This window comes from Gossypium hirsutum, chromosome D04 (genome assembly GCF_007990345.1).
Source record: "Gossypium hirsutum isolate 1008001.06 chromosome D04, Gossypium_hirsutum_v2.1, whole genome shotgun sequence".
In the NCBI taxonomy this organism is placed as follows: Eukaryota; Viridiplantae; Streptophyta; class Magnoliopsida; order Malvales; family Malvaceae; genus Gossypium; species Gossypium hirsutum.
Window position 1 is genome coordinate 19,551,122 of NC_053440.1, and position 23,894 is coordinate 19,575,015.

General features: G+C 36.2%; 1 protein-coding gene across 1 annotated transcript; it reads right to left on the bottom strand.

Moving 5' to 3' along the window:
- Positions 1-16,341: 16,341 nt before the first annotated feature.
- Positions 16,342-23,450, bottom strand: LOC107899752 (cyclic nucleotide-gated ion channel 17). The gene is made up of 7 exons (XM_016825538.2): positions 23,043-23,450; positions 21,836-22,412; positions 20,787-20,999; positions 20,328-20,629; positions 18,536-18,647; positions 17,904-18,140; positions 16,342-17,460 (listed from the first exon to the last, which is right to left on the bottom strand). Exons 1-7 carry the CDS (start codon positions 23,069-23,071, stop codon positions 16,735-16,737), a joined length of 2,196 nt encoding a protein of 731 aa, XP_016681027.2. The 5' UTR covers positions 23,072-23,450; the 3' UTR covers positions 16,342-16,734.
- Between the last annotated feature and the right edge of the window lie 444 nt (positions 23,451-23,894).

The following is a 23,894-nucleotide window of genomic DNA, read 5'->3' on the forward strand; positions in this document are numbered from 1 at the left end:
AAAATTCATGATATGGCAATAGTGTAGTAGGGGGATGTTTGACAATGATTAGCCTTTGGCATGGCTAGTCATGATCATAATTTGTGATATGTATGGCGAATTACTAGTTAGATCAAGGAGAAATCACGAAATGGGCATAGTTGCTTTCGTAACAGATGCTGGCAGCAGCAGTAACGTGAGATTGAAAAATCACTAAAAATAGTAGGAGTGGAATTAATTGATGAATAAATTATGTATTCGAAGCTCGATGAGTCTATTTTCATATAGAAGCAACGAAAAGATCATATGAACAGTATGTTAAGAGATATTCAGGTTCTCGTGAGACAGGGCCAGAACGGTTTCTGGATTCCCTGTTCCAACTTTGTAAATTCATTATAAATTAACCAGAGACAATTAGGAGTCATACCATATATGGATAGATTCCACTCTGAGTCTAGTTTCTATAGAAACAAACGGCATCAGTATTGAAGCTCTGTGCAGGGATATATCCAGGTCGTAATGCGCAAAGGTCAGTGTAGTCGATCCCTGTAACTTGGGAGACTTTGACTAATAAACTATACTAATTGGCCCGACCAAAAATTCTACAAAAAAATATGTTGATGGGCATATGAGTCTAGTTTCAGGGAAAAATCACGAAACTGATTTTCGAGTTGTGAAACTCAAGATATGATTTTTAAAGCGACTAGTACGCAGATTGGCAGTATCTGAGAAATATTTTTATAAAGGGTTTAAAGTCTGTTAACACCTCGTGTTCGACTCCGGTGTCGGTCTCGGGTTCGGGGTGTTACACAGGCTATCACCCTTTTCTTGCAGCGTTGTTTCAGACCAAGTTCAGACAGCCGCATTGTCCTCCACTTTATCAAAAAACCCTTTTTCCATGTTAAGCTTTCTATCTAGCAACCGAATCTGAACTGACGCCTTTTATGATGAAATGAAATGCCATGTCATGTCATGCAAACAAAATAAAACACAAAAGGTCAGTGTCATATAATAATATAAAATATAATCAAGAAACAGTAAAACACCTAATCGAATGTCTACTAGGGTTCAGTATAGTTCTACCTAGGGTGGATTCCTAAGGTTCATTATATGAAGTTTGGCTTCTAGGGTAAAGGTACCCGAACCAGCAGATTCCTCCATCCTCACCCATTATAGGCTCATATGGATCGAGTTCGGTTCAGGGGAATACATTTCCCTATGGCTGCACGGAGATGAAAATCTCACGAAGACATAGGTACGGATGTATCCCTGAAGCAATCCACTACCCTACATGGAGGTGAAAACCTCACGAAGGCATAGCTTCTCACTCCCACTTAAAATGGGTAAAAATGTTCAACTCATGAAATGCATAATGCAAACAATATTTAAGGAATACGATAATGAATGCGAAAGGATGTTATGATTTTTTTTAAAAAAAATATTTTTCTCGACCGTAAGACAAAAATTAATCAACTTTGTGGCTCGACTCTCTTCTTTTTTTAAAAAAAATCTCCCCAGTGGAGTCGCCAAGCTGTCGAAACCATTTTTTTAAAAACAAAAAATTTTAGGTTGTTCACTTTTTTAAAAAATTAAAATTGGGAGTCGCCACCAATCTTTATTAGGGTGTGATTGGATCACCTAAAAAACGGCTTTGGTCTACGACTTTTAGAAAAACGGATCCAGGAGTCAGTTACGTATGAGGAAGGATTAGCACCCTCGTAACGCCCAAAATTGGTACCTAGTTAATTAATTAGTGTCTTAAGGTCGAGAATTTGGAAAAAAAACGTAATCCTTAGCAAAACTTAAAAGGCTACGTATTAAGACCCTTATTATTTCAGAGAAAGAAGATACCACACCCAATGCGTTAGGGCACAGCATTTTAATTTTCCCCAAAATGAATTGGGTCAAAATACTTGCACAATAAAATTTTAAAAGAACATCCACTTATCCAAGATTTAAGAAATCACACCCAATACGTTAGGGAACGATTCCTCTAGAATCCCAAACTCGGAATATTTCCTTTACTTTGAAAGAACATCCACTTATCCAAGATTTAAGAAATCACACCCAATACGTTAGGGCACAATTCCTTTAAAATCCCAAACTCGGAATATTTCCTTTATTGTTTTTAGAAAAAAAATCATTTCGAGAAATCAATGCGTCACATCCAATACGTTAGGACACAACGTGTTGAATTCCCAATAATGAATTCTTATTTTTGATTAAAGAGAAATGCTCGATTGTTAGACTTAACGAAGAAAATCGGAACCCAATACGTTAGGGCTCAATTTCCTTGAAAATCCTAAATTCAAGCATTCTCTCAATTTTGAAAAGTTTGAAATCGAGTAAAGAATGATGTGATGCTATATTAAATATACAATGCAATAATAAATATTACAAAGGCCTAGAAATAATATAAATAAATGAATAAATAAAATCAATATACATAATAAAAATAATCACATACAAAATATCAAATAAATCATAAAAAACAATTTTTTCTAACATATAAACGAAAACATGAATTAATAATCGAATGAAGAAAATAAACAAAATATAAAGAATAAAAGGCACATAATATATACACTGAAATTAAAAGTCATACACATAATTTACATATGTAACTTTGGATTAAAATTTATAAAAGCGGAATATATAATGCATTTGTGAAAATAAAATATAAATTATAAAGTAAGTGTTAAAAAATACATATATTTGAGCATTCAAAAAAAAATATTCATATATGTACAGACCTTATTTTGCCCGGGCCCATATAAACCCTAGCCCGAACCTACCAACCCAAAAAAATTTACTGACCCAATTACAATAACAAACCTATAACCCAAAATTCAAAAGCCCAAATGGCCCAAAGCGTTTGACATTTTCAGAATGCCAGAAACCCTAGGGTTTCTGGCGCCGTTCCCCTGCTGCTACCCATGTGAGCCTTCAGCGCGCACCACGCCCGAGGCCTGACACCACCAGCCGGCCTTGCACCGAAACGGCAAGTTGACCTTGCCATGTACCTGCAAACAAGTAGCAAAAAGAGAGAAATGGAAGCAGACTAGAAAGACAGTAGCAAAAGAGGGAATTTTCCTACATTTTTCATCTTTCTTTTTGCTATAAAGCCAAGTATGTGGTGAAATGTAAAGGGGGGATTTTTGTAAAAAAAAAGACAACACATTAGCAGAAAGAAATAAAAGCAAACAAACAGATTCCAGGTTGTTATTTACATCAGATTCGCATTTTTTTTTTATTTTCCTTATTTTGTATATCAAATAGAAAACAAAAAAGGGGCGAGAAGAAGCCTTACCTGCGCTGCGCCGGAGAGGAGGGAAGGCGAACGGATTCCTTCTCTTCTTTTCGGTTTTGACTCGTTTTTTAAAGGATTCGGCTTTGAATCCGAGTTCTAAAGGGAGTGGGCTTCAAGCGGGGCTAAGAAAGGTTCTGTTTTGCACCTCCGGCTGCCATCTACGGCGGAGCTACGGCGGAGGTGCGCCGGAGCCTTTGGTCGGTTCCTGGGGAGAGGGTGTTGAGAGAGTTCTGACTCTCTCTCTGTTTTTGTTGAAAATGAAGATGAAACTGTTTTTTAGTTTTTTTTTTGTATTTATATTAAATTTAAAACGGCACCGTTTTGGCCTTTAAGATCCACGCGCGACCCGACCCGCTCCAGGGGATCCGCGCGTTTCTGACAAATGGGCTATTTGCGCCATTAATCCCTTTCATTATTGTTTTGTTTTAATTTGATCCTTCTGCCTGTTTCTTCATTATTTAAATTGGCCTCGCAAATTTGTTACATGTCTCGATTTAGTCTGGGCATAACTGGTGCGCTACAAGGCTGGGGCATATCACCCGATCAGTCCTTCACATTTTGTGCGTGATTCATTATAGCCCCCGAACCTTTTTATTTTGCGATTTGGCCTCAAAATTTTATTTTTTGTTCATTTTAGCCCACATCTAAGCGCAACGTTTTGGGGCTTCGGGGTATTTACCATTTTGGTCCCCCTATTTCGGCGCGCTACATAATTTAGTCCCTTTTGTTTTTTTATTTCGATTTCGCCCCATATTTTAGACTTTACTTCAATTTAGTCCCCTTTTAGCATTTTTATCATTTTCTTTATTATTTTCAATGTATTATCATTTATTATTATCGTCATTCATAATATTATTTATATTATTTTTATTTATCATACTATTATTATATGATAGTTTCGATACATACATGTATAATATTGTCATTATTATTTCCCTTTCTTAGACTTATATAATATATATAAATACCTTTTTATATGTGTATCTATATAACCCCTCTTTTTACGAATATATGTATACATATTTATATATTTTATATGGTTTCTTTTATATATATATGTATGCCCTTTTTACGTATTAAAATATATATTATATATTATCTTATTTCATTTTTATAATCCACTTATATTTTTTATCTACATACATATATTTTTATGTTTCGTAATATTTATGTATACCTTTCTTATTATATATATACTCTAACCTTTGTAAATACATATACATATGCACACATATTTTGGTTTGTGTCTCTTTACATTTAATTGTATTTACTATTTATTTATTTCATTTTCTTTATCATTTGAGAATGAATGTTTTAATCTATTTGTTTATATACATTGTTATTTTATATGATTGTAAGTATGACTTTTATTTATTTTATATTGTTGTTATTACTCGATATAACAAAATTTGTTTAAAAAATATATTTCGTGTTTAGATTTGAAAAGATCGTACCCTAACTCACTGGGTTTCGATTTTTATAATAAATCTAAATGCACGAATTTTTTTAACCCAAGTTTTAAATAATCTCGGGATTTTAAAAAGAAACACGTCCTAACTTACTGGTCGTGATCACATTTTCAAGCCTGAGATGATTAAAATATCTTTTCAACGAACAAAATTTTGGAGTTTTTACGTATCGGGAATTCGATACATCGTGTTCTAACTTACTGGATATGATGTTTTCTTTCTCGAATAACGTGAAATATGCTCATGTTCCTAAAAATTTCCAACATTTTAATACGAGGATCGTACTTTTAAAATTCTTCAAAGTTCTAAATTTTCGACACTAAGACACTAATTAATCAGCTAGGTACCAATTTTGGGCGCATCGAGGGTGCTAATCCTTCCTCGTGCGTAACCGACTCCCGAACCCGTTTTCTGAATTCCGTAGACCAAAATCGTTATTTTGATAAAAATTAAATCGGTTATAAAAAACAACTACTTTTCGAGGTGACTCGATCACACCTCACAAAAAAGATTGGTGGCGACTCCTGTTTTTAGTTTTCATTTTCAAAACCCAAGTCAACCCCGTTTTCATCCAAAAGATGGTGTCAACAGCTTGGCGACTCCACTGGGGACACAAAATAAGAGAGTCAAGCCACGAGTTGATTATTTCTTGTTTTTTTTTGTCGAAAGATTTAAATATACGATCCTTTCATTACATTTCATTTGTTTTGAGTTATAGTTTTCATCATGTTTTGTATTTTAAATTTTGCTGCATTGCATTGCATGACCATTGGTCACACCTTTTAAGTGGGAGTGAGAAACTACGCCTTCGTGAGGTTTTCACCTCCGCATGGGATAGTGAATCGCTTTCGGGATACATCCGTACCTATGTCTTCGTGAGATTTTCATCTCCGCATGGCCATAGGGAAATGTATTCCCCTGAACCGAACTCAGTCCGTATGAGCTTATAATGGGTGAGGATCGAGGAATCTGCTGGTTCGGGTACCTTGACTTTAGAACCAACCCTCATATAGTAGACTTAGGAGCTTAACCTAGGTAGAGCCACTCCAAACCCCTAGTATCTACCTGATTAGGTACTTTTTGCTTTCTGTGCTTGCTTATGTTTTGCACTAACCCCTCTTGTTGTGTTTTGATTATGATTGCATTGCATTGCATTTGCATCTTAGGAAAGAGATATGGATTCAAGTTCGATTAATAAATTAGAAAGCTTGTCATGGAATACGAATTCCTTGATGAAGTGGAAAATAATACGACTTCCCGAATATATTCTGAGGAACGCAAGAAGGGCGATGGAAGAGTTCGTGACTCTACTTCGTGGCCTGAGGATTCCAAGGCGATTGTCTAAGAGCCTTCGACGTTCCAAGAAGCTGACGAGCCTTATGAAGATGGGCAAATGATGGATCGTGACCAAGATCAAAAGAAGGAGCTAGCAATGGTATCTATTGGCGAGATTACTTCAAACATGCGGATGAAGAAAAAGACCGATGTTGTTTCTTGGAATATGAAGATGAGGTCGTACATGTATCCATTTTATGTAAGGTAATTTTCTTTCTAGAAAAGTTTCCTAAATGTAATTGAATCAGAATCAACGTCTCTTTAGGCATTCATTTCATGCATTTGCATCACATTGCATTACATGCATTAAAATCTATTGAAAGAGTCTGAACGAGTAAATTTATTTCAACTAACCTGGAAAACCAACCAACCAAACACTCTTACGATATCCAAGCAAAGGCTAGAGAAATGGAAAGAAGGTTGGAAAAATTAGAGCGAATGCAGATTCAGATGTAGGAGCAATTGACTGAATTTCAACAGAAGATGAGAGATTAGATGCTAGAATTACGGAGAACTATGATAAACCAGTTCAACCGATTGCTAGCTGGAAAGTCAAAAGAAGTGAAAGACTCGATGGTTTACTTTGGGGTTGATAATAAGGATCTTGTCTATTTCTTAGATTGTACTCCGACAAGTGTTCAGGTCCAGCCAGATGGGCGCCCACAATGAGCACTTTTTACTATCGGATCCCAATATTATCAAACTGGTACATCGACACCAGTGAATTGCCTGACAGGTTTAGGATCCAATTTGAGAAACGATTTAGCTAATCCTGTTGCTAATCTAGCCGGAATAAAGCAGATGAGGGTAGAGTACCCAGATACTACAAAGTCCCCAAGGAAGAAGGGGAATAAAAGGGATAATGTAGGCGGATATAACAAGGGCCACTCAAAACCAATCACTGTGGGCAGGCCAAAGACGGAGACCACCAACCATCAGAGCCTTTTAAAGTAAGAATCTGGAGTGAAACCAGGTACGGAGAAGCTCCAGTTCATACAAATTCTGATGTCATATAAGGAGCTGTATCAAAGCTTGTTCGATGCACATGTTGTTGCTCCTCGTTACTTGACCCCTTTACAACCTCCTTATCCCAAATGATACGATATGAACGCGCAATGCGACTACCATGCGGGAATTACGGGGCATTCTATAGAAAACTACACTGCCTTTAAAAAGTTGGTCGAAAGGTTTATCAATATGGGCATTGTCAAATTTGATGATTCAATCAGTACAGAAAACTCGCTGCTCAATCATACGGATAATGAAGGGAATGCGATGAATGAAGAAATGTTGGGAAATGTTCACATCAGTGTCGAATCTGAAGAAACAACTGGAGAAGAGATCTTATTAGATGTCCGCCCTTCTAAACTTGAGAGTGTTCTGAATAATTAGACTGCAGAAGAGACCCCTGTAGTATTTAGAGCTTACTCAGAGTAATATCCAGAACACACTTGTTGCTTTTAGCCTAGAGGCAATAAGAACTCTTTTGTGAAATAGGCTCATTCTAATAAAATACATCTTTGCATTCCTTTTTGAGCAAATATTCTTTCATTCTTTTTGAATAATTATTTCTGATTATTTCATTCTTTAAGATTTTCTTCCACATCATTCATTCACAATCATATTGTATAAATAATTATTCATAAATTTATACTTTCTTTTGTATATTCTTTGCTACTTATTATGAGTCCCTGGATATCAATGACGTGAATGACTCTGCTACAGACCCAGATTTTCCTTTTGAGCGAGGCATGTGTTCAGAGGGATCTCAGGGCTTTAAAAATGACAAAGATTGTAGTTTATCTCCTGACTTGTTAAGAACGGTTGAATAAGAGGACAGACAGATCCTACCTTACAAAGAATCATTAGAAATTGTGAGCGTGGTAAAGTTTAGAATTGACCTGACCGCAGAGACGAAGCAACACCTTATTAAGTGACCTCAGGGTTCAAAGATGTCTTCGTATGATCATACCAGGATATGCCCTGGGTTAAACGCCAATAATGAAATCTGCACAATACCACAATGTTAGAAATTTACAGTATGAACGATGTAATTCTTTGCCGGGGCAATGCCTTTCTCGTGGAGTCAGCATAGCTTTGTCCATTTGAAGTCGAATTTTTACCTCTTCAAGTTGTTGTTGGGTCCATCCTGATTAAAGAGGAAGATCCAAAGTTTTCTGTCGTAGCTCAGATCAAAAAAGTGAAGAAAAAGAAAAATCAAAATCAAAGTCAAAATGAAAATGAAAATGAAAAGGAAAAAAATTAAAAATCAAAATAAAAAAAAGGAAGAAAGAAGAAAAAAAATCAACATCAAGATCAAAATGAAAATGAAACTGAGAAAAAGAAAGAAGAATGAAAAAAGAGAAATCTAGATGAAAAAATCAGAATGAAAAAGAAAAAGAAAAATAAAAGGAGAGGCCAAAGCAAAAACTCGCAAAGGGCGCTTTGTGACGAAATGAGGTTTTGAGTTGACAACCCGAAAAGGGGCGACTCAAATTTCGAGCACAATGAGGCATGGACTTCACCATTATCGAAGACTTCTAATGGGCATTGCTTCATTTTGAGAGGCTACTTCATGAGCCAAAGTCATGTATACCGATATAGAATTTCAGAGAAGAGGGTATTGGAGAATGCATTGAGCTTAAACAATAGCACGATCGCTGAGGTCTCAAATTAACTCAGAAGTGGACACCACGATTCGTCACTGAATTGCCTAGAGTTGAACATCGAAAATTGAAGGAAAATGACCGAGACTTACAAGGATTGGCATGAGAAATTACTATTTGCCTTCATTGCTTGTCGAACATTTGTACCGGGGCAATACCTTTCTCTTTGGTTTGCGGGGTTTAGGTAGTTTTACCTATTGAAATCTTTGCTCTCCGGGTATTAGTTGAGTTAGAATTGGATGAAGCAGAATGGATCCAATCGTGATGCGATCAGTTGAACCTAGAAAAAAGGTTAAAAGCTATTCTTCAGGGTCGGATGGACCAGAAACAAATGATACGAGCCCGTAATGAACAGTGTCATCTCAAAGAATTCCACGAGAGGGTTGGATGTCGAAAAATATCATTCCTCTCCAAAAGGATTCCGGAGGGAAATGAATGCCAAACCGAGAATGTCCCTACGTTGTAAAGAAGACATTTTTCAGAAGAGCGCTGATCCTTAGTGAGATCGCTAGTCCTATAAACTCAGATCCAGTCAAGAAATACTTCGTTTAAAGAAGAAGAAAGGACCAAGGTGAAAACCCGCAAAGGGCACTCTGAAAAAATGAAAAATGAGAATGAAAATTGAAAAAAGAAAATGAAAAATGGAGAGGCTAAGGGAAAACCCGGAAAGGGCGTCTTAGGCCAAAGGGGATTTGAGTTGAAAACCCAAAAAGGGCGGCTCAAATATTGATTAGAATGGGGCATGAGGTGATCAGAGCAATTCAAATTTTGATCAAATTGGGGCATGTGGTGATCTTGCTATACCTGAATCAACATGAAGGGATAAGCGACATCTTGGGGCGTCGACAAAGCACTGTAAATCTCCTAAACACATGTTAAACTCAAAATGGTCTTCAGAAAATTTGTACAGAAAAGTTCAAGCTGCGATATCTAAGGCACCCAATTCTCATATTATTTGTTGTTCTCGGAATACCTTTTATTCTTTTCCAAGATATACATTCCCAATCAATTTCTTTGTCATCCTTCTTTACTATTTTTGGATAACTTGTTCTTTCGAGCTATGCTCAGAACCAACTTTATTCTTATCCATTGTTATGACCCTTCTTGCGAGCATGTTGCATCGGAATAATGATTAATGGACTAATAAAACTTTTACAAAGGAAATTTTGCTTATTACTCTGAAAAGTTTCTAAATAATATAGGAGCCTAAAGTAGGACTATTGTTTAGAACACACCAATTTTAAAGGTTGGAAATTTGAGAAGGAATAGTCTAAATTTAGACTTTTTCTTTGGATTTTTGTTTTCAAATGCGTTGATTGACAAGGCGCCATGTTGGTGGAAAAGCTTAAATAAACAAGCAAGCAATGATTATCAGGCAATAGTAAGAGGTTACCTCGGAGAAGAGATCCTTCATTTGCACATGAGTATGACACCTTGGGAATGGTGTGAGGAACTAGAACGATTCGCGTCCTATATCCTTGAATTGTGATAGGAGAAGATTGAGGAAAAGTCACATATTTCTACCATTGGATTGCAGTGGGAGAATGATGGTACAAATTTTGGCGTCCCAATGGATTGAACTTTGAGGTTTACAGTGGGGGCAACCTGGCCAAATGTTTCTTCAGAAAAACCAGTCAAGCGAGAAGGCATTGTAGCACGTCAGTCACAAAGCCTTAATAAACTTCGAGTAATGACAACCTAAGCGAGATCATTCTCGGAAAAATAAAATTTTGCATTCATGCAAACACCATTCACACATGTCTAGTTAGGAGCATTTGATTCATTTTGATCATGCCATCCTAATCATTAGGCATAATTAGGTTCATTATACAGGTCATGTTCCCCAGAGAACGAATCAGCAAATATGATAGATCTTGTCTTCCTGCATTGATAGCGAAGCAGATCAAAGAGCCAGAGATCTTATCTCCCTGAGATTACAGCGGAGCAGATCGAAGACACTATCCTATCTCCCTGAAGTTATAGTGGAGCGGATTAAAATAAAGGATCCTATCTCTCTGAAGTTACAGTAGAGCAGGTCGCATAAAGCCTTATCTCCCTGAAGTTACAGTGGGGCAGGTTGAATATGCAAGTCTTATCTCCCTGAGGTTACAGTGGAGTAGACCGAAGAATTTTAGATCTTATCTCCCTGAGATTACAGAAGAGCAGATCGAAGCCACAAACCTTATCTCCCTGAAGTTACAGTGGGGCAGGTTGAATATGCAAGTCTTATCTCCCTAAGGTTATAGTGGAGTAGACCGAAGAATTTCAGATCTTATCTCCCTGAGATTACAGAGGAGCAGATCGAAGCCACGAACCTTATCTTCCTGAAGTTATAGTGGGGCAGGTTGAATATGCAAGTCTTATCTCCCTGAGGTTACAGTGGAGTAGACCGAAGAATTTCAGATATTATCTCCCTGAGATTACAGCGGAGCAGATTGAAGCTAGTAATCCTATCTCTCTGAGATTACAGTGGAGCGGATTAAAACCAAAAATCTTATCTCTCTGAAGTTACAGTAGAGTAGATCGCATCAGATCTTATCTCCCTGAGGTTACAGTGGAGTAGACCGAAGAATTTCAGATCTTTATCTCCCTGAGATTACAGCGGAGCAGATTGAAGCTAGTAATCCTATCTCTCTGAGATTACAGTGGAGCGGATTAAAACCAAAGATCTTATCTCTCTGAAGTTACAGCAGAGTAGATCGCATCAGATCTTATTTCCTTGAGATTACAGTGGAACAGACCGAAGAATTTCAGATCTTATCTCCCTGAGATTACAGTGGAGCAGATTAAAGCTAGTAATCCTATCTTCTTGAGATTACAGTGGAGCGGATTAAAATAAAGGATCTTATCTCTCTAAATTTTCAGTAGAGTAGATCGTATCAGGTCTTATCTCCCTGAGATTACAGTAATGAAGTAGATTTAAGCCACCAGTCCTATCTCCCTAAGCAGTAGTGGAGCAGGTCGAAGATGGTAAATCCTATCTCCCTAAGCAGTAGTGGAGCAGGTCAAAGATGGTAGATCTTATCTCCCTAAGCAGTAGTGGAGCAGGTGAAAGATGGTAGATATTATCTCCCTAAGCAGTAGTGGAGCAGATCGAAAATGCCAAATCTTATTTTCCTAAGTAGTGGTGAAGCAGATTTAAGCCACCAGTCCTATCTCCCTAAGCAGTAGTGGAGCAGGTCAAAGGTGTTAGATCCTATCTCCCTAAGCAGTAGTGGAGCAGATCGCACCAAGTCTTATCTCCCTAAGCAGTAGTGGAGCAGACAGAAGAAACCAATCCTATCTCCCTAAAGTTGCAGTGGAGCGGATTAAAATCACAGATCTTATCTCCCTAAGCAGTAGTGGAGCAGATCACACCAAGTCTTATCTCCCTAAGCAGTAGTGGAGCAGTCAGAAGAAACCAATCCTATCTCCCTAAAGTTGCAGTGGAGCGGATTAAAACCACAGATCTTATCTCCCTAAACAGTAGTGGAGCAGATCGCATCAAGTCTTATCTCCCTAAGCAGTAGTGGAGCAGACAGAAGAAACCAATCCTATCTCCCTGAAGTCACAGTGGAGCGGATTAAAAACAAAGATCTTATCTCTCTGAAGTAGCAGTAGAGCAGATAGCATCCAGCCTTATCTCCCTGAAGTTACAGGGGAGCAGACTAAAACCACAAACAACGTCCCCCTGAAGTTGCGGCAAAGAAGATTGAAGCTACAAGTCAAAACTCTCTGGAGTGCAGTGGAGTGGATCGAAGCGGACTGAGATAAAGCTACTTGAAGAGGAGAAGCATCAAAAGAAGTCGAACTCGACGAGACCGGGCAAAATTGGTCTTTCTTAGTCTTTGCTCTATTCTCGTTACACGACAATGAGCAAAGAGGGGCAGCTATACAGACCTTATTTTGCCCGGGCCCATATAAACCCTAGCTCGAACCTACCAACCCAAAAAAATTTACTGACCCAATTACAATAACAGACCTACAACCCAAAATTCAAAAGCCCAAATGGCCCAAAGCGTTTGACATTTTCAGAATCCAGAAACCCTAGGGTTTCTGGCGCCGTTCCCCTGCTGCTACCCATGTGAGCCTTCAGCGCGCACCACGCCCGAGGCCTGCCATCACCAGCCGGCCTTGCACCGAAACGGCAAGTTGACCTTGCCATGTACCTGCAAACAAGTAGCAAAAAGAGAGAAATGGAAGTAGACTAGAAAAACAGTAGCAAAAGAGGGAATTTTCCTGCATTTTTCATCTTTTCTTTTTGCTATAAAGCCAAGTATGTGGTGAAATGTAAAGGGGGGGATTTTTGTAAAAAAAAAAGACAACACATTAGCAGAAAGAAATAAAAGCAAACAAACAGATTCCAGGTTGTTATTTACATCAGATTTGTATTTTTTTTATTTATTTTCCTTATTTTGTATATCAAATAGAAAACAAAAAAGGGGCGAGAAGAAGCCTTACCTGCGCCGCGCCGGAGAGGAGGGAAGGCGAACGGATTCCTTCTCTTCTTTTCGGTTTTGACTCGTTTTTTAAAGGATTCGGCTTTGAATCCGAGTTCTAAAGGGAGTGGGCTTCAAGCGGGGCTAAGAAAGGTTCTGTTTTGCACCTCCGGCTGCTGTCTACGGCGGAGCTACGGCGGAGGTGCGCCAGAGCCTTTGGTCGGTTCCTGGGGAGAGGGTGTTGAGAGAGTTCTGACTCTCTCTCTGTTTTTGTTGAAAATGAAGATGAAACTGTTTTTTAGTATTTTTTTTGGTATTTATATTAAATTTAAAACGGCACCGTTTTGGCCTTTAAGATCCGCGCGCGACCCGACTCGCTCCAGGGGATCCGCGCGTTTCTGACAAATGGGCTATTTGCGCCATTAATCCCTTTCATTATTGTTTTGTTTTAATTTGATCATTCTGCCTGTTTCTTCATTATTTAAATTGGCCTCACAAATTTGTTACATGTCTCGATTTAGTCTGGGCATAAGTGGCGCGCTACAAGGCTGGGGCATATCGCCCGATCAGTCCTTCACATTTTGTGCGTGATTCATTATAGCCCCCGAACCTTTTTATTTTGCGATTTGGCCACAAAATTTTATTTTTTGTTCAATTTAGTCCACATCTAAGCGCAACGTTTTGGGGCTTCGGGGTATTTACCATTTTGGTCCCCCTATTTCGGCGCGCTACATAATTTAGTCCCTTTTGTTTTTTATTTCGATTTCGCCCCATATTTTAGACTTTACTTCAATTTAGTCCCCTTTTAGCATTTTTATCATTTTCTTTATTATTTTCAATGTATTATCATTTATTATTATCGTCATTCATAATATTATTTTTATTATTTTTATTTATCATACTATTATTATATGATAGTTTCGATACATACATGTATAATATTGTCATTATTATTTCCCTTTCTTAGACTTATATAATATATATAAATACCTTTTTATATGTGTATCTATATAACCCCTCTTTTTACGAATATATGTATACATATTTATATATTTTATATCGTTTCTTTTATATATATATGTATGCCCTTTTTACGTATTAAAATATATATTATATATTATCTTATTTCATTTTTATAATCCACTTATATTTTTTATCTACATACATATATTTTTATGTTTCGTAATATTTATGTATACCTTTCTTATTATATATATACTCTAACCTTTGTAAATACATATACATATGCACACATATTTTGGTTTGTGTCTCTTTACATTTAATTGTATTTACTATTTATTTATTTCATTTTCTTTATCATTTGAGAATGAATGTTTTAATCTATTTGTTTATATACATTGTTATTTTATATGATTGTAAGTATGACTTTTATTTATTTTATATTGTTGTTATTACTCGATATAACAAAATTTGTTTTAAAAAATATATATTTCGTGTTTAGATTTGAAAAGATCGTACCCTAACTCACTGGGTTTCGATTTTTATAATAAATCTAAATGCACGAATTTTTTTAACCCAAGTTTTAAATAATCTCGGGATTTTAAAAAGAAACACGTCCTAACTTACTGATCGTGATCACATTTTCAAGCCTGAGATGATTAAAATATCTTTTCAACGAACAAAATTTTAGAGTTTTTACGTATCGGGAATTCGATACATCGTGTTCTAACTTACTGGATATGATGTTTTCTTTCTCGAATAACGTGAAATATGCCCATGTTCCTAAAAATTTCCAACATTTTAATACGAGGATCGTACTTTTAAAATTCTTCAAAGTTCTCAATTTTCGACACTAAGACACTAATTAATCAGCGATGTACCAATTTTGGGCGCATCGAGGGTGCTAATCCTTCCTCGTGCGTAACCGACTCCCGAACCCGTTTTCTGAATTCCGTAGACCAAAATTGTTGTTTTGATAAAAATTAAATCGGTTATTAAAAACAACTACTTTTCGAGGTGACCCGATCACACCTCACAAAAAAAGATTGGTGGCGACTCCCGTTTTTAGTTTTCATTTTCAAAACCCAAGTCGACCCCGTTTTCATCCAAAAGATGGTGTCAACAATATATATACAAGTATATAAAAAACTGGTTAAAAATATTAATATGTATACATACATATATATACAAAGATAAATATAACATATATAGATTATAAAAAATAATTATATATAAATAAAATAAAATAAAAATAATTACCTCATATTAAAAAAATAAATATGCGAAAAATATTAGTTTAAAAAAATATAAATACGCACATAGAAACAAGTATACATATATATATAGCTAAAATAATAATAATTACATATGAAAATAATAATAATTATAATAATAATAATTACATTAACAAAATTAACTAATTTTAAGAAAAATATAAAAAGGATTAAATTGAACTACAAGTAAACAAATTTGGGGTCAATCTGCAAATAAATAAAATTTGGAGGACTAAATTGAACGAGCGAATTACATAGAGGGGCTGAAAGGGAAATTTTCCCTTCTCCTCTAAAACGGTGTCGTTCAAAAGGATTAAATTGGAATTTAAAATAAATAAAAGGGTAAATTAAAAAAATAAAGAAAACTTAATTACAAAAACATTAAAAGGTGGAGGGGCTAAATAAATAAATAAATAAAATTCGCAGTGGTATCACCTTCTCCCTTTTTTAAAATCGTGAATAAGTAAAAAAAATAATCGAAAGAAAAAAAAATAGTAAACCACCTTTAAAAAACTGCCAATCGTTCTTTTTTATTCCTCCTCTTTTTTCTTTTTCTTTTTTCAATGAAGGGAGAGGCCTCTATTTATAGTTGAGCCTCCCCAAATCCAATGGTACAGATCAATTACATCAACGGCTGAGATTAAAGGGTATCTACAAATTAAATCTCTAAGATTACAAAATCATATATTCTAAGATTGCATATCATATCTAAGATTATATATCATATCTAAGATTGCATATATCATATCTAGGATTGCATATCATATCTAAGATTGCATATCCTCAAAAATTATGTTTCCATATGTGAGCCCAGACTAAAATTGAGTATTACACTAATAATAACGGATACGATTACACGATTAGTTTCCTCTTTTAATAAGACCAGAAATTTGGTTTTGATAGTAGGTTTTAGTTCTTTGATCATCTATAGATTCAAATCTATTCATTTATGTTATGATGAGTAAAAATTACACAGTCGAGTTAAAACAGAAAATCAGAGTGATGAGGCCCCGACACACGAGGATTAAAATTTTAATATCTCGTATTTTTAAGGCTCGTGGGTTTCACAGCTTGCATGCTGAAACCCCACATACACGATAATAAATAAGCAGCTAGTAAGGTTTCAGAGCTAAGCTAAGTTCTTGTGGTCCAAATACTAAGGTTTCGATCCTTAGGGAAATGCTGCTCAAGATCTGGGATTCTAGATCCTGACTTAACCAGAAGGTGGTGCACTGCTCACATGCTATTGTACTCAAAAATGTCTGACCCCCAGTGGAGAAGCTCAGCCAATATATAATTTCTATTATAATGCGTGAAATCAGATCAGTCATCATCGGGCTCCGCAGAAAAGTCGGGTTCCTCTGGTTTTTGCAATTTAGGCATCTCAACATCTTTGATTTTTTGAGCTCCTCTCCTAGTGTTTGCTGCAAACCTCGATGCTAATATTGTGACTCCAAGGTTCAGTTTTGCCTGAGAAGGATTGGAGCCTACGATGAAATTCTTCTCTTTCTCCTGCCCCGTCTCATCTTCCTCTTTCTCATCCAAAGAAAGTGATTCTGTCATCAGACTGTTCTCCATCATCCTCCTTTTGTACCGACGCCAAGCAGCCTGTATGAAGCAGGCTGCCCATGTCCTCCAATGGTGGGAGTAAAACCGGAAGGTATGCTGTAATTTCTTGCTATGAAGCCGTCTAAATTGGTTTGCTACGAACTTGAGATCTTCAGCACGTAGTGCAAATGCTTCAACCTCAACTAAAGCTCTGACTGTTCTTGTTGAAGAGGGTAAGTTCAGGGTGGATTTTGGTAGCAAAGCCCATGCAAGCAGTTCCTCTCCACAAAAATCTCCAGGTCTCAACACAATTGAGTTGAAGAAACCAGTTCGACCACCATTTGTTGTAGAACTCTCTAATCTACCTCTAATAATGAAAAGCATCTCTGTCACAGGGTCACCCTCACGAACAAGATAAGTACCCTCAGTGCTCAAGGACGATACTAGGCGTTCACATATTGCATCAAGCAGCTGATCATCCATTTGGGAGAAGAAAGGGACCTACAAATGAGAACAACTTCAATGAAACTAATTATCATTTAATAAAGAAATGTCACACAGAAGATTGCACAATTCTTATGTATAAACACATTAATGTTTTAGAGTCAAATCTAATATAAATGTCCGCAGCAACATTATTGAGGCTGACATATTAACGTTTGAAGGAAGATTAAACCATTAGAAGGAATTCTTGCAAAATGTAGAGTGCGCATGGGTTCTAATTCCACCTAAGAGACGGGTTCCAAGGAAAGACTGTATGGCTAATGAGGTGGATAACCTATGTTAAAACAGAAGAGGCTGGTTTTTAAATTGATAATTATATGACAAAATACAACATGGACAATCTCCCATCAAGACTGCTTTTCAAGTAGAAACATCTATAATGTAAGTGAATAAGGCTGGTTTGAAACTCAAAAAGAAATTGGTATGGGAAAGCTGCATACACGTCGAACAAGGTCCAAGCATAAGTGGCGTTGAATATCACGACGAAGATCAGCAGGTAAGCCATGCAAGATGGCTTCTTCATTAACTCCCCGAGTTGCAAGCCATTTATACTGAACAAAACGTCTAATACGATGTCTTAAATCTTCAGGGAGTTGGCGATGGCTCATCCACTCCTCAGTGTCCCTTCGCTTAAGTCTCCATTCCTCTAGTCTTACTGTGAGGGATTGCAAATAAGTCTGTATCAGAAAAACAAATGTAAACTATCACACTGTATAAAGAACAAACAGAAATAATTGTTTCAATGATGATAAAATGAAGCTTAATGTAGGATATTCTGAACTACAAGAAACTAGATAGGAATACACCCTCTCTTCCTATTTCATTGTTTCCAATTGGGGGAAGAAAGAAGATATGAATTGCTAAAAAAGACAACTGAAGAAAGATAGTCCCACGAGGTCAAGACAATTTTGACAGAAGAAACTAAGTAATGGAGAGATACAAACACAAAAATCCATTCATGAGCACAGCACCAGGATGATAGACAACATATACCACTTCATTTGAGTTACTAGAAACAGTATATGAAATTTGATTTCGTAAGGCAAAACTCAAGGATGCAAACTTTTCATACCTGCATGTTGCCAATCAAGTGGGCAAACAGAACAAGACCCAGGATAGAAATAAGTATAGCAAATAGGGTCTCCCCAATAAAAGTGCTTGTTGACAAATTCTGGCCATATGAACTGAGACAATAAGAAGATAAAAGGCATGTATTAACATTAGCAAACACAAGAAACTCATTGAATGGCACATGCTATCTTATTAGATCAGCTAAACCAATACTTTTTGTAAAGCAATTTCCTGTAAAAAATATAGAAAAAGGTGCAAATGCTCTACGAACCTTAAGTAGCATTTCATGATATTAGGCATTAAATAACTGACATAATATGGAATGACAAGTTGCTGGTCATCATCAGTTTAAATTTCAATATAGTAACTAGATCCTACAGTATGCCTGTCTTCTACTTCTAAGAGGCACATAAAAAATGCAATCTATTTATTTTGAATGCCATCTATTCCAAATTAGCATAGAGAAACATAAAATTGATCAGTAGACATCTCAGATACACATCTTAAGGGGAAGGTTTACATCTTTGTGTCTACTATTCCAAGAATAGTATCTCATCAAGCACAATGATAAAAGTGGATAATGCAACATCACAGGCAATATATCGAGGGGATCACTGAAATTGACATAATTTCCTTGATGTGCTACAAATGTCTTTGAGATCGAGTAGCTTCAGAGTCATTAAGCAGGTTCCCTTCTAAAGCCAAATGCATATTGCAATATGCCTCCTGCCTCAACATGGTCAGCACAGTCCTGTTAGCCTTCAAAAATGCTAACTGGCTGTTCCCATGGGCTTGTGTTTCTTTTCTCAAACAATTTGCTGAAACGGCTCAAATTTTTGGTGCTACAACTAGAAAGGGAACAAAGGGGGAAGCTGTGGAAGGGGGGGGGATTTTCATGGGAACTTGTCTCCATATCTTTCAATCAAAATTCGGCTAGAATCACAAATATATAGTCCAGTGTATAACTCTTATACTTTGCAGTGATGCAAGGTAATAGACCAAATAGAGAGACAGAAAGAAGGTTTCGAGGAAGAAAGCTGAACTGAATAAATTATGTTTAGCAAGGTATTTCCAATCCCAAATTCATAGATGAACCATGACATTTTCCTTATGGCCATACAAACGAGCATGTTATCATAACAAGTAGATGATGTGAAAATAATTTCAAAATAGAACACTTACTAGCATCACTAATTTTTCAACTATTTTGGTGGAAAAGATTAAATTAGTTAAAGATACTTTCACAATGGCTTTAGGACATAACCTTGCCAGAAAATAGAGGCCTTTCTTTTAGTTCTTATGGGCAAATTTATCAGTCCAACAACTCAAACATTTCTCATGAGTGTTTCGGAATGGAAGGAATTACCATTTTTACCTTGCATAATCGCTTTATAGCTCACTGCATCTTTAAAGGCAAAAACAGTTTGCTGCCAATAAAAATAAACATGCAATTCTACAGAGCTGAACTTCCATATAAGTGCAACAACCATGCAGCAATTGCATCATAACAGTCATTTGATTGCACTTAAAGCATATCTGACTAGACTCTCACAATATTGTCATAATATCACACACAATGTGGTTGGGGAAATTCCATAGAGCTACCGTATTAGGACACAAACTGTAATTTGTAAGCGAAGCAACAAAATCTACTAATCAAACAGTTTGGTTGCACTCATTAGCTACCAGGGGATTACCCAAAAAAATGCAACAGTATATTCAGAGAATAAAGACAAAGCTAATACGAATTTGAAAATCAATATTATTGTCCATAAAATTTAATAAAATCATACCTAAGTTGCTGTAAGCCCCACCATAAGCAATAGAAATACTTCTCAAGAAAGCCCTTTTTGACGACATTCTTTTTTACTGCACTTTCAAATATGCCATACTGGAAATCAATATCATTGTTGGGGTCACATTGCTTGAACACATCTGTGACTTTTGCCCACGTATTGCGATCACTACGGCCAAAAGTGTCGCAATCTAAATAGGACAGGTTACATCTGTGAGGAGGAAATTCCTTTTTGCAAATTTTCTTCCAGCATGAAGTATACCTGTCAACAGAGAGCACATACCATGCTGCCCCTACGACCTACATGAATAGGCATTTTTTTGTGTAAAAACTAGCAGAGGGTAGGAGGAATTAAATGGCAAGAAAAAACCAGGCAGTCATTGTCAAAGAGAGAAAATATACATGTTGACACGAAAGCAAAGGAAAGGCTAATAATAGAAGTAACAAGGCAACATACATGACTAGCTAACATGTATAAGAGAAGATTGTAGGCAGCACCCGCCCACGCCGTCTTTGTAACCACTCCAGTTGCTTTAATAATTTGAGAACTTAAAGGAAAAATCAAATACAATCTGGGAATGTACTGAATCAGAACAATTAATGCAAGGGCATTGTTTTTATGATCAGTCCGAGGACTTCTTGTTGCTGGAATGATAAACCAGATAACTATCTGCAAAAAAATGATTAAATAAACTGAGATATCATCTTTTTCATCTTTAGTACCAGATGCATTAAACTGAAAATCAGACATGTAACTATTAACCATTTTATCCAAGGATTGGGATGTAGTGACCAGGGTAATTTCAAGATCTAGCATGGTATGTTTTGCAGAGTCTGCCGAGAATTATTACAATAATTAAGAAAAAGGAAACAAGAAAATTATGCTAGAAGACCACAAACTTAATAGTGCTTCAATAAAAGGATAGGGGAATACATGGAATTAACCATGACATTTGAAACCAAGGCAGAAGCACCCAACTTCAAAATATCCTTGAATGGCAAAGGGTTAATTACCATAAATAAATTAAAAAGGGGAGACAACTAAGCTTCTAAACAAATGTAAAAAGCACTCACACTCCAAATAAGAAACAAAGTGAGTTAAGAACAACAAAACATTTTACGCTCCATATCTGTTAATTAAGGAAACCAAAATCCTTATCGTCTAGAATAGATGATTACATAAACTCTTCAAAAATGTATGTTTATGCAAAATGAGTAGAAGTATCCATAATATTTTGAAAAAAATGTCATAAGCTAGTTGGTGGATTCTAGACAGCAGTGTGGGAAACCATAAAACCACAATTAAAATCCAAGACATAGTGCTTCAAGTTTGGAATGGGAGTTATTTACAATCTATTTTACTATAGTCACCGTTGAGTTCGTGTGGTAGAGTGGCACAAAATAACAGAGGCAACTAATTTTCTTTTTTCTATCGATGATTAAAGTAGGTAACTAATTTTTATGATAGGCCTTTTCAGAACAAGAATTGCTTATTAGAACAAATACCTGAGGAAGAGGAAGTGTTGCAATGAAATCAATGAAGAAATCAGATCCAAGATACCTCCGTGCAATCTTCTTAGGGTCCATTACAAGTTCACCCCTTCCAAACACTCTAGTTGATGAGTTTGGTGCAACATAACCTGTTCTAAATTTTATGATTATGTGCAGCAAATAAAAAATATCGGCAACAGTTCGAAAGCAGGTAACAACTATTCGCAAGTTTGTATCTGTCTTTACGCATGAGGTCTTTGCATCCCCTCCAACGGCAGGCAAATAAAAATACAATGGGTCGATGAAAAGTGCCACCAAACATGAAATAATGAAAACCCAGTTCCATTGCAATACAATCTCACTGCCAGGATCAAGAATTCTCTTGTACCAAAGTGCATTGTCCTGTGGCAAAACCTTTGACCGTCCGATTTTCCCCATTTCAGGAAGTCTATTTCTTCCTCCATCCATTCCAATCTCCGGTTTTAGCACTGAAGAAAATGAAATCTTGTACCCAGAAGATGACTTTTCAAGGAATGATGGGTCATTCTTTCCCCATTGTGTTTCTTTATGTCGTTTTCCATCAGAGTAGAACCTATAAATAAACAAGTTCCACCACAAATTGGTCAATAAGAAGTATTTCATAACAATTCAGTTTGACAAAACCTTTGTTCTCAGTTTTCGTTCATGCTTAGTACAACAATATAGTAAAATCATCTGGAATGTTCATTTATTTCCAAAATTTTCACTTAAATGACCAAGTCCATTCGAAGGATAAGTCTCTTTAGCTTTCTTTTTTAAATGGAATTTATGTTTTACTATGATCTACTCCCGAGAAAACTGAAAACCAAATATATTAATTCCACTTGAATAAAAGTTCTAACTTCAAGCAAAAAGATAACGCCCAAATGTAAAAGTTTCCTTCACTACATTGAACACAGCCAAAATATTTTTCAATAACATTCCTCATTTCAATCTCCTCCAGTGACACCCAAATAAGAAAAATATTACCCAATTCATCCATATCAATTCATAAAAGTCCTAGTTATTATTAAAATTCCAGCTTACTGTAGTCCCTAATGGAAAATCCAAAGCTGCCAGAACTTTCCAAGCTACCAAACAGCACCCTTTTTACAAAAGAAAACTACCCAGAAATAAATGTTATATGGGAAACAAAGCTAGCAACGAACAGTAAGCATAATAAAAAAATTAGCATACGACTCACCTGACAAGCTTGTCCTTCTTCAACTCCATTACCAGCAAGAAGCAGAAGAAGAAAACGCTGTAAACCCGATCTCCAAAACCCTAAACAAACATACCCCAAAAACAAAACTGAGATTATTAATACTTCTATCTTCCCTTGAATCTGGGGTTTGTTGAAATTGCAAGAAAAAGAAAGCTAATGGGTCATGAGAAAACATAAAGAATTATAAATATTGTTGCTGTGTTTCATGGGTGGAATGGCAAATTGGTAGAGTCACGAGTCGTTCTTTTTGTTTAGATATTCTAACATCTTTGTTTCCTTTTTAATATTTTACTGTTAGATTTTGGACGCTATCGGTTAGGAAGAAAGACGACCGTAAGTCAATAAATACAGGTTGACTACAAACAAAGCAGCCCAGCCCCAAACTCTAAAGTGAAAGTTTCTACATTTTTAAACGTTTTAAGCTTACACTAAACAGACTGTTGCTTTTGTTTGGTTAAACATTAGCATTATTACAAGTAAGAGAGAGAGAGAGAGAGAGAGAGAGAGAAAATTCTTTTCTCTTTTCTCTTCTTTTTATATTTTTGCAAATTAATATTTTCTTCCCATTGAAATAATTGATCTTCTTTATTTATTACTCTCTTTTTTTTGTTCGTTTCTTTGTTGAATTCCAAACATTTCTCCTCCTCTCTTTGAAACAAGGGGCGCTTCTGATTCCATCAGTGCTTAAAACAATTTTGTCTTCTCTATATTACTAAATTTCTAGAGTTAATAATTTTATATGAGAAATTATTGAACTCAATCACTTGTTGCCAGTACTCTTCAGTTTTCTGTTGAGGTCTATTCTGTAGAGGTACTTAAATTGGATCAGTG